Source organism: Canis lupus, chromosome 10 (assembly GCF_011100685.1).
Source record: "Canis lupus familiaris isolate Mischka breed German Shepherd chromosome 10, alternate assembly UU_Cfam_GSD_1.0, whole genome shotgun sequence".
Lineage (NCBI taxonomy): Eukaryota > Metazoa > Chordata > Mammalia > Carnivora > Canidae > Canis > Canis lupus.
In genome coordinates this window covers 44,654,624-44,667,252 of record NC_049231.1, presented here as the reverse complement: position 1 = coordinate 44,667,252, position 12,629 = coordinate 44,654,624, and the positions used below count along the sequence as shown (strand labels likewise).

Below are 12,629 nucleotides of genomic sequence, written 5' to 3'. Positions count from 1 at the left end.
TTTAATAATAATGGTTTGGTCAACTCATTCTTAAAATGTCATTTATAATTTTGGTAATTAATTAAAAGGCATTAGATCTCTTTCTCTCCTGTTAATATGCAGTGAATCTCTCTCTCAGAACCATAAAGTGACCAAATTGCAATAAGCAATGTCTCACTGTAATAAGGCTTTCAAATCAGATTTAAGTTCTCACCAGTATGATTAATTATGAGACTGATGAACTGAAATTCAGTTAATATCGCCACCTTGTGGTTTGGTTATTTATGACTAACATACAAGATTTTTGCCAAGTCTGTTAGTTACTAATAAGTTAACATACTAAACTACTGCACTGGCTTTCAAGATTCAGATATTCAGAATATGCCACTAGAAATCTGATGTGTTTTCCACTATTACACTAAAAATAACAGTTGTGTACACAGTGTGTACCTGGGAGGTACATAGTAATAGTATACATAAATTGAATTTTACCCCATCAATCTTCACCCTCTACCTTTCTATAGCACTCACTGTCTACACCATTCTCTTAACACTACTTCATAGCTTTACACTATTAGGTGTGGATGTCCAGTCTCCCCAATAATATTCTGAATTCCTTGAAGATAGAAACCATTTTTTAAATATTAGCTTTCTGACTAAAATATGAACTATTTTTATACTAAATGTAGTTTTGTGACTCCCAGGTAACACACGATTCAAAGATTAAGCAGTAAAAATGTTTGGTATTAAATGTCTGTCTTGGCCAACAAATACCTAGTGTACTTCCTTCCCCCTGAGCTTCAAGCAGTCAGAGTAGTGTGGGACCCAAGAGAGGCACCATTATAAAGAAAGTAAAACTATTCTTTGGTGTTCTGCAATTCCATCTTCCAGGATTTTGGTTACCTCTTTCTGGTGCTGCCCCCCACCTTTTGTAAACCACAGCTACCTCTGGTCCACAGGCTAATTACAATACTCCCCTATAGAAAAACTGAGGCTGTCTCAGCTGGAATCCTTTGTGCTGAATTATGGGTACAGCCTCTCCTAAATGATCTCCCTATTATCACCCACTTATACACTCCCCTCTAGCTATAGAACCTACTTTTTTTCCCCTTACACCTTTGCTCATTTTGTCTCCACTGCTTGGGGTGCCATTCTGTTTCCTGTTTTTCATCTCTGGCACCTCAGCAACTAGCATACTACAATGCTGAATGAATGAGCTAATGAATCAAGTATTCAACAATTTTTAATGGACCCATGGTTTATTCTCTCAAGGAACTGCCTAGATCCATCTAGCTTTGTTGTAAAATGAAATCTGTTAAAAACAAAACAAAAATCTCATACTAGGATGCTACCAGCTGAGAGAACCTTGATGTGTGATGTCTGAAAATACAATTCCACAATCTAAAAGCCCCAGTCACTAATAGTGGAATTTCAGGTAATATGACAAGCTAGGGAGAAAAAGGAAAGTGTCTAACACTGAATGAAAGCTTAGTACATCAAATGTTCAGATACTCATTTATTTACATTCTACCTTATATATACCTAATGGTTCACTGTCCTAGGTCTATCTTCCTTGGGCCTTCTTCCCAATTGCAAATGGGCCACTGGGACTCAGAGAGGTTGAACAGCCCATGTAAGTCCATGTTAATAGTGAGAAGAGGGGTCAGACCTCTGACTTTGAAACTTCCATGTGTTTATGGTATTATGTTGCTGGCACCTTAAAATCGAGACATGTAGGAAACCATCTGCTTTGCCAACATAAGGCTACTGCCTTACTGCCTTACTTGCTTAGGGAGTCCTCAGAATCTCTTCTCTCTCAAGGTCTTAAACAATCTTATACACACCAAAAATGCTCAAGAAATATTCGTAGACTAATATTAAATGAGATGTTAAATAGAACAAGGAAAACAGTTTGGGGGTAGAAAGTTCCTATTAATGGTTTGAGTGGTATATAAGGAACACTATATCTATTATAGTAATCAATCCAGCAACAGTATTTAGATAATATTTTACCAAATGCACATACCTAACATCCTTGGTCAAGCTGTCTGTTTATTCCAGAGTTGGCACACCTATATCCAGATTTATTTGGTATTAGCTGTTACTAATAAAGGTGCCTGGTCATATGGTTACTAACAGAGAAGTACAGAGCAGAGCCATCTACTCTCTGATCCTAAGAAACAGATGGCCCTACAACAAGGTGATCAATTCTGATCTACTACACAATCAGGTAGAGCCTCTTTTGTCAAAGGTCTGTAAACTTAAAACTATCATGTCTCAAATATAAGTGAGCCCAAGTTGATTCTGGTCCCTTATCCTTCATTCAGTTAGGAGGAATCCACTTATCTAGAATGGCTAAATGGCATACTAAAAGTGACATATTCTTGAGTTACCTTTCTGGACATTGGTGATATTCTAAATATATACTAAATCCATCATTGTCAATATAAAAATATTCTATATATTAAAGAAAGACTTGGTTCAGCTATCCCTATGATCAATAACTTCAGCAAAATCTCTTAGAAATCATGAGCAAAGAGGAAAAAACTATATACATACTTCAGATTTTAATATATTCTTCAGCTTGTTAACCTCCAAATTAGTATCTTGGACCTTCTGTTTTATGTCATTTAGTTCATTGTGCGTATCATTCAATTTTTTAGACAGGGCCTATAAGAAAAAGATAGCTAGATTTGACTACAAAAAAAGTAATAACAATTGCTTTATGTCAAAACCACCATAAATCTTAAATATTTTTAATAATGATAAATAAAAATCTCATATATAAAACTCTAAAAACCAAAAACACCTCAAATCTTCCTGCCTTTTAATACCACATTCTTTGCCATAAAACCTTGCAAACTCCTTCCAGTGAGTCGAAGTTCATTTAACCAAACCTCTATCTAAACTCGCCTTCACAATTTGTTTGGCTAATGGGGCAATAAACAACAGGACACAAATATAGGCTTGAAAATTGTTTATTTATTGGGACTTTCTGTTGCTGCTTTTGGGAATACTACAACCATTACCATGTGAATAAATCTGGATGAGGTTGTGGGATAATAGGAGACATGAGGCCTATCATCCCACTAGGGAAAAAACAAAACGGAAAATACAAGAATCAAAATAGTAAATGAGCAAATAACTCAAACAGACAATTCACAAAAATGAAGCACAAGTAGGTAATACTTGAAAAAAGTTAATCAAAAAATTTTTAATTTTTTAAACTTTTAAATGTTTACATTTTAATTCTAAATTTAAATAATTTTTAAATACTATTTTGCCCTCCAAATCAGCAAAGAATTAAACTTATTCCATTATAGCAAAGAATGAGCATTTCCATGTATCTTGGAGTAAACTTAAATTTGTAAAAAGTAAATCTGTGACCTACTATCTACTATCTATAATCTATTTCAAGAAACTTTTTTTTCAAGAAACATTTTTAAATGCTCATAAAAACAGGAAAGGCAAATATGCTGCTTGACTATCTTATCATGTAGAAAAAAGCATGATATAAAGTAGAATGAGGTTTTATACCAGTTACATGAAAAAGTTCATGTAAATAAAAGTACAACAATTTTTTAAAGTACATTGAAAACAGTAAAAATATATGTTAACAGTGACTATTTCTGGGTGGTAAAAAGATGTTTAATCTAGTTTTTCATAAATATATTTACCTTTAGCCTATTTGCTCTAGCTATAAGTAGGTCCTATAAATTCATACCTTTGTTATTACTGCTATTCATTAATTTTTTAAAAATAAAAAGTAGTGCAGCAATTGCACTACTGGGTATTTACCCCAAAGATACAAATGCAGTGAAACGCCAGGACACCTGCACCCCAATGTTTATAGCAGCAATGTCCATGGTGGCTAAACTGTGGAAGGAGCCTCAGTGTCCACAGAAAGATGAATGGATAAAGTAGATATGATATATATATATATATATATATATATATATATATATATATATATATATATATATAATGGAATGGAATGTTACTCAGCCATTAGAAACAACGAATACCTACCATTTGCTTCAATGTGGATAGAACTGGGGGGTATTATGCTGAGTGAAGTAAATCAATAGGAGAAGGACAATCATTATATGGTTTCACTTATACGGGGAATATAAGAAATAGTGAAAGGGATTATAGGGGAAAGGAGAGAAAATGATTGGGAAAAATCAGAGAGGGTGACAAAGCATGAGAGACACCTAACTCTGGAAAATGAATAGGGGGTAGTGGAAGGGGAGTTGGGACGGGGGGATGGGGTCACTGGGTGATGAGCACTGGGTGTTATATGTTGGCAAATCAAACTCCAATTAAAAAATATACAAAAAAAGGAAGTATTTCCTAAAGTTTAATATAAATCTATTATATCATCACTCCCTCTCTCTCCTTTAATACTTTATGTCTGAGAATTTCATTTAGAAATTATGTGGTATATTCTATGTAATAAAGGTTTAAAAAGTGGCTGATTCCAAAGCCTGAACTCTTCTACGAAATGAAATGAGGACTGTGTCTCAGAACAAAACAAGATTCTAGGAAAAAGTGTACCTGGTTTTCTTGTTTAGCTTTAGAAAACTGTTCTTGGAGATTGTCATTCTCATGAGCCAAGATATCTCTTTCCCTGGCAATCTGAGCCAGCTCATCATTTGTTTCATCCAATTGCCGACGCATTCTGGAAATGTCTTGTTCACACATAATTAGGGCTTCAGTAGACTGTCTATTCCACAAATCAGATAGTACATAAGAAGAAACATTTTACCAAAAACAGAATAACTAATTCTCATAAGAAAGAAGATGGACAGTTAGCATGAGAACATTTGACATACTAAACACATTTAAAATTTAAATGTAGTTGATTGGAATTTCTCTATGTTACCCACATTTCACTATAAAAAGGGATGCTAGGGACGCCTGGGTGGCTCAGTGGTTGTCTGCCATCAGCTCAGGGCGTGATCCCAGAATCCTGGGATTGAGTCCTGCATCGGGCTCCCTGTGTGGAGCCTGCTTCTCCCTCTGCCTTTGTCAATGCCTGTCTCTCATGAATAAATAAAATCTTTAAAAGAGGGCAGCCCGGGTGGCTCAGCGGTTAATGCCACCTTCAGCCCAGGGCCTGATCCTGGAGACCCAGGATCAAGTCCCATGTCGGGCTCCATGTCGGGCTCCCTGCATGGAGCCTGCTTGTTGCTTGTCTCTCTCTCTCTCTCTCTCTCTCTCTCTCTCTCTCTCTTTCTGTCTCTCAAGAATAAATAAAAAAATAAAATAAAATAAAAAATAAAAAATCTTTTTAAAAAAGGGGGGATGCTAAATATACATGTCAATGATTTGCTAAGTATTTAGAAAACTTCTGATGTTCAACTATAAGAAAGCCTTCACCCTACCTGTAGCTGCTATAGCTTAGTCTTTGCAGTTTCCTTGTCCTCTCGCCTCTTAAAAATTAATGGTTCTCAGGGCTTAACTCTCGGCCTCCTAATTCTTCTCACTCTACCCCTTCTCTCAGAAAATCCTATTCATAGCCATGGCTCCCAGCTCCATCTTCAGATGACTCTGAAATCTTATCTCCAATCTCAGCCTCTTTCACTCCAAACTCATATTTAACTGATTATTAGACATATCTACAAGAAATTCTCAAAGGCTCTTCAAATTCAGAGGAAAATCATATGTTTCCACATACTTTCATAATGTTCAGTATTCATCCCCAGTCAAAAAATTGGCATTCTCCTAGATTATCCCCCTCATGTTACTCCTTTCTCCCAACTCATCCACCCCAATCTATCATCATCTCTTCCGCCTGGGTAATCTTTCTAACACAAAAATCTCCCCAATGTTCTTTAATGATTTCTTACTGTCCAAAAGATACAATCAAGACTCATTTGTCTATACCACTGGCCTCTGACTATTTAGCCTTTCCTTCCATCACTCACTTATACTTTGGGTTCTAACACACTCACCTACTTGTCATTCAAGAGGCTCTTAAACATGATCTGTGGTTCTTTTCTATTCTTTTCTTGGTGTTAACACCATATTTTCTTTATTTCACTAGACAGACTATGCCTCCTTTCAACATTAGAAAGTTATAACCTTATATGTATCACTAAGCCCCTTGTCTCCTACTATCTGTACCTAACATAGTACTTTGCCCCCAATAAGTGCTCAAATTTTTGTTGAGTGATGACTTACCTTGATGCCTGTTCCATCTCAGCAATGATATTCTTCATGCCTGAAATGGTCTTTTCCTTAAAAAGTAATATAAGTATTAAATAAAAAATTATTTTAAACTATTTCTTTTAAAATTGAATGAACAAAGAGAAATGTTCCTCTCCCTTTTTGATTCTCATTTGGTTTTAAATATTTACGTTCTATTCTTCTTTTTTACACTTTAAAACTAAAGCCTGATGTACTGGTGTATTTGTAATGGATAAAAACAAGATTGTGCTTATTAAAGACTACATTTTGGTGCACTGATATGAGATCAATGTAGCAAATACTTGGTTAAAATGTTTTGTGTAGTCACCCAGCAACACAAGGACCCCATAAGGACCCTGTTTTTGCTGGCAAACCAGTGGTTTGGCATTGGAGTGTTGTATACTGGGAACAAGACTGATTCACCTCCTCACTTCTCCAAGTTGTAAAACCAAGGAAAGTGAATCATATAACACTAATTTTAGTTCTGAGGAATAACTTTGATCAAGTAAGTTATTTATATTAGTCATCAACAACACCTTCAAAAAGCCATTCCAACTGAATTACTTATTAAAAAAATACTATTAATTTTAGGCGTAACTAATAAAAAGGTAAGCATTAGGCCTACAGCAAAGGTATAAAAAAATCAACTACTGACATTCTCCCTTTACAAGGGTGTGGTGAGGGAGTAGAATTAATGGAGTCATTTAAGATTGAAGTGGGTGTGAATATCTTAATGCCATCAATATCATCCCTATACCTCCCTTTAAAACTCTCAATAAAGGGATCCCTGGGTGGCTCAGGTTTAGCGCCTGCCTTTGGCCCAGGGCGCGATCCTGGAGTCCCAGGCTTGAGTCCCATGTTGGGGTCCCAGCATAGAGCCTGCTTCTCCCTCCTCCTGTGTCTCTGCCTCTCTTTCTCTCTCTCTCATGAATAAATAAATAAAATAAAGCTTTAAAAAGATTTTTTTAAATAAAAAAAATAAAACTCTCAATGATCTTGAACTAGTTACAGATAACTGTACATAGATACTTAGGGCTAGCATTAGACCTAAAAAAAGTAGGAAAATTATTGTTTCACTAAATAACTACAATTCGTTTTGCCTTTTGAATTTTCAAATCCTTAGTAACCAAACAGCAAGATGAAAAACTAAACCTATATTTCCAATCAGGTTTATCTCTGTTTCTCTTCTTTCGAGAGACAGTTAGTTGCATGTGTGTAAGTGTGTGTTATTTTCCTTTATTCGTGTATGTGTGTTATCTGCCTTTATTCATGTACTCCTCTCCAGGGTATTTTTAGCTTCCAGTTGCTTTGTGGTAGAATGGTGCAGAGTCCACATTAGGCAGTAATGCATATGAGAGCATATCCATTAAAATACTATTAGCAAAGCAGTTAAAAAAGCACAAGCCAATAAAAAGAAAATACTGCTTAAAATGAAATATTTATACAAGGTTTTGAAATATAACAATACATTCATAAATAAATTATAAAAACTAACTGGACTTCTAGTGTTTCTGAAAGCCATTACTTGGCTAAGCTTTCAATATGATTTATAAGTCTATACAGGACTTTACTGTATCAATAGAAATTTATATTGAAAGTAAAATTTTCTGAGAACATTGTAAAGCATCCAGGATAACAAAATTACTGGGTAGAATCTAATAACATATCCTCAGCCTATTTTTCTCTTAATATGACCCTAAAATCACCACTTCCCAAACTGTTGAAATCTATTCCATCATTATCAATTTAATATTCCTTGTACAACCTCAGTAGGCTTGTCCAGAGACAGAGGCTCAAGTTAATTATTAAAAATTCAACGTGTATGGGATCCCTGGATGGCTCAGTGGTTTAATGCCTGCCTTTGGCCCAGGGCCTGATCCTAGAGTCCGGGATCAAGTCCCACATCAGGCTCCCTGCATGGAGCCTGCTTCTCTCTCTCTCTGCCTATGTCTCTGCTTCTCTCTCTGTGTCTCTCATGAATAAATAAATAAAATCTTTAAAAAAAAATTCAATGTGTAAAGGATGGTCATAAATCTACTTAGAAAAAAGGAACAAACTAAAATGTTATACAAATAGTTGTTTTATTATTCAAAAATATGTAAACTTGTTATCAAGTTTTCTAACTTTAATTGGTAGCAAGTAGTAAAACTTCTTTTAAAACTAGGATTACATAAAATAAAAAATAAAAAAAAATAAAACTAGGATTACAAAAAAAAAAAAACTAGGATTACAAAAAATAAAAATAAAAAATAAAATAAAATAAAACTAGGATTACCAGAAAAAAATTTCCCCTTATTTACTAAAATGTACTTTTCCCACAGTAATTTATTTCTGTAATCACCAGATTAGACTCTAAAAGTACTGTTTTTTTAGTGAGGGGTATTTGAAAATTCAGCTCTGAAATATTGTGAGAACATTTCCTCTTTTGAATGTCTAACACTGTTTTAAAATGCTATTTCCCCTTTGGAGGATGGATGTATTTACATTCATGATCTTATATGAAGCTCTTGTTTTTTAAAATGGACTTACAACTCAATATTCCTTGTGAAGAAAAAATGTCAGTAAAGTTAGCAGAATTGAAGAAACTGAAATATTAGATATAGCAGAGGAAAATGATTCAGAATATTCTAAATATTAGTGTTTTTAAAGAAAATTGTGTTGAGTTATTCAAAAAGTGTTCTGAATAAAATGAGAGGCAAAACTCTATTCTCCACAAAACCCGTGTTAAGTAACCCATGTTAAGTAACTTAACCCATGTTAAGTAATGAGTGGGCTTTTTAAAAAAATAAGCCAAAATTTACTATCTCATGGACTTGGATAGCAAGATTTCAGTTGTGTTCATGATTCCCAAATTAACTTCACTTCAACTTTCTCTCCGAACTTAAAAATCCAGGAGCCTATGAATATTTCAACTATGTGCCAAAGACATGTTAATATTATCTTCCCAAGCCTATTCTATTTGTTTCCTAATTCATGCATGGAAATTATTCATGTAGTTCCTTAGCCAGAAAGCATATCTTGTCAATCAATCTTCCTTAAAAGAATTATTTCTCTTGCAAATACTGTCACTACTCTAATACAATTCCTATCATTTTACTTGTAGCTGGTATTATGGTATTCTCATTTCCTTATAATCCATCCTTTACATGGACTAAGAAGTGCCAGAATATTTCTTTCAAAATAAAGATCTAATTGTGTCGCTTCATTTGCACTATTTCAAAGATCCTCCATATCCACAATGATAAAATCTAAACTCAATATCATACATATTTCCATGATTTGTTGCTTAACCCTCTCATCTTATCTTTTGTTCCCCAGCCCTGTTCCTATACTGATGTCTCCTGAAATTCTCTTATGAAAACCTCTGGACTTTCATAGAAGCTGCTTTACCTGTCTGGATCACCCTTTCTCTCACTGCCCCCTTCCTCTAAGTCTTGCCCTGGCTATTCCTAGTGATCACAAGGCAGTCCAGGCATCATCACATCCTGGAAGTCTCTCTAGATCTTTTTCCTCCCCTAATCCAATCCCTAGGCTGAATTAGATGTGTTTATGCCTAACTCCATTCGCACATTGTGCCACATTGCTATGGCACTTAGCACATTCCATCATGATAGCATCTTAATTTATCTTCCTTCCAATTATACTATAGGCTTCTGGAAGATGCACTTACTATTCTCAGTTTCTAACATTATATATGGTACATGTCAATAAATGTTGAATGAATGGATGGATGGAAAAAATGAATTAGATCCTTTGAGAGGAAAAAGACCTTATTCCAATGATGCTGCCTTTGCTTAAATTATTTGTGGAAAACAGTTTGGGAATTGTCTTTAGAATTGGCTTATGAAATAGAAAAGGGTATCAATATTTCCCTGCCTTTTTGGCAATACTTTTGTTATTATTGAACAATAAAAAATGTGAGATAGAGACTATCATCCAGCTTTATTTACCGGTTACATATGATTTACTCTCAAAGGCTGAGGATGATATAAAAATATGTTCCTAGTTTTGAGCACAAATGCAAAGGTAGTTTTAATGAACATATTGCTTCCTAAGGTGACTATCTGAAGATATAAGTTCTGGTGTTCTTTTAAAAAGAAATCAGTCTCACTGCTTTATAATTTTGATATTTGAATTAGTTATGGTCAGTGAATATTAATCACAACTTTGAGAAAATAAATTTTAAAATATTAGCTGGTGGAATTGAGCACACAGTTCCTAACATTATCTTGAAATATTTCAAAATCAGATTTTATAGTTTCAACTCTCTAGAAAAAAAAATGGAGAAAATCCTATCATTTTATTCAGATTCAAGTTCAAACATTTCTTTTAAACCACAGTTCCCAGAACATACTTTCATTGCCAAACTCTCTCCAAGGGATGCAATATTCTCAGATTTTTTATCCAAACATGCTTGCAGGCATTCCTTTTCTTTAGCCAGATCGTTGAGGGTTGCACCAAGAATGCTGATTTCTTCTCTCTGGGCAATACTTTGCCTGGTAAAATTATCTAAATATGTAATCATAAATGCATTATTTTAATCAAGATAATTTTTTTCCAATTCAAGCAGACTAAAATACTTTTCTTCTATATTGTGTCCAATGACTAAAAATAAGTACTGTATCCTAAATAAAAAATGGCTTTTGTTGTTAGTGATTAAAAACTAAGATGAATCACGAAGTTCTAAATGACTCGTAAACATAAAAGCACAATTAATACATTTAAATTAGAACAGCAAAGGAAAACCCTGTATCACAAGTTCTCAAAGTAGATTTACATGTGTGGTAGGGGAGGAGAGGGTGAGTGGTCAAACTGAGTGGAATATTAAAACAACCTGTGATCTTTCTCTTTCTAATTTCCCCACCCTCTAGCCTAGAATCACCAATGCATTTAAGTTGGTAACTAAAGGATCTTAATAAAATATTTTTTAGGTCATTTTCAGAGTCAAATATCTCCTGATATTCTGATTTTGCTAAAGTAGGGTTATAAAAATTCCTAGGGGAAAAAAATTAAACATCCCAGGAAGTCTAATCTGTGATAACATTGGCAAGCCAATGTCAATGTTGAAGGTCTGACTGACTGGTATAGAATAGTGGTTTTCAAATTGTGGTTTTTCATCCAGCACCATCAGCATCATCTGGGAACTTGTCAGAAATATAAATTTTTAGGTCCCATACCACACCTACTGAATCAAAAATTCTGAGTAGGCAGAACAATTTAGGTTTTCACAAGCACCCCACCCACCCGTGTGATTCTAATGCATGACAAAGTTTGAGAACCACCTGAGGAAATTAGTAAAGATACAAAAAGCCTTGGCCATATCTTACTTCAAGGAGCCTAGCTCCAGTGATGTTTATTAGCTCGCCAAGTGATTCAGATAAACACTAAAGTTTGAGAACCCCTGGTCTAAAACTCTACATGGGAAGCTCTGTTAGACCAGACCTCTAGGTATATCCTTGCCAACAGTCGTCCAGAGAAGTGCTACAGAAGGTAACACCACATGCTAAGAGGATAATCTATACAGTACTTAAAAATACATCATGTCCCTTTTACAGAGTACTGTCTTTAAGGCAAACCACTCCTTTTAGGTATTCTGAATTTGAGTTCATTTCCATTGGCATAAAATAAATAAATTTTAAAACTCTACAACAGCTGTAGTATTTCCTAGCTTAAAAAACATCCTCAACCTCATAGCTCACTCAAGCTACCACACCATATTTCTGCTTCTGTTAATAACTAGGTTTAAGAGACTTCTATTCCTCCTGTCCCTACTTCCTCAATTCCCAATCACTCCTCAACCTCCTCCATCTTCAACATCCAACACTCCATTCACACTTTTTTGGTCAATGTTACCAAAACTTCCAGTATGCCAGATCCAATCAATATGTTTTCATCCTCATGTTATTTTGCCTCTCAAAAGGATCTGACAATTGATCATACCCTCCTTTTAACGTATTTTGCTCTCTTGCCTCCCAAAATAACACTTACTTCTGGGTTTTCTTTCTACTTCTTTGGCTTCTTACTCAGTCCTGGATCCTTTTCTCCTCATTGTCTATTATTTTCCCTAGGTATTTCATGGTTTTAAAATGCCATTTACACGCTAATGTGTCTCAAATGTATATCTTTAGCTTAGATTTCTCTTCTGAGATAAGAACTTATCTATTTTACTGCTTACCTTATATTTTTACTTAACTTAAAAAATCCAAAAATGAGTTAATATTCCCCTTCTATAGTTCTCTTGCAGTATTTCCTATCTTAATAAAAAACACCTCTACTCAGCTAATTGTTTATGCCACAGATTTTGAACTACAAAATAGAAAATGTTAAAAAAAAAATTCCCCATTTTAAAATGGGCTTTTTAATAGTCCTGGCCAAAATTTTCTTTCTAGCTATAAAGATTAAGTTATGACTGCATTTTCATAGAGATCACTGGTAAGAAACATAAATAGGACATAAAA

The 12,629-nt window shown here is 34.6% G+C and overlaps 1 protein-coding gene across 8 annotated transcripts in view; it reads right to left on the bottom strand.

The window, feature by feature from the left end:
* The window catches only part of TSGA10 (testis specific 10), a 135,183-nt gene that overhangs the window by 74,363 nt on the left and 48,191 nt on the right, over positions 1-12,629 (bottom strand). For all 8 annotated transcript variants that reach the window (XR_005365783.1, XM_038551033.1, XM_038551032.1 and 5 more), the window contains 4 exons: positions 10,526-10,680; positions 6,166-6,221; positions 4,537-4,705; positions 2,539-2,649 (listed from right to left, as the gene is read on the bottom strand). Coding sequence is in view for 7 of the 8 variants with exons in the window: in XM_038551033.1 (XP_038406961.1) it covers positions 2,539-2,649; positions 4,537-4,705; positions 6,166-6,221; positions 10,526-10,680 (491 nt within the window). In the remaining variant the exon portion in view is untranslated. The remainder of the gene's footprint in view (positions 1-2,538; positions 2,650-4,536; positions 4,706-6,165; positions 6,222-10,525; positions 10,681-12,629) is intronic.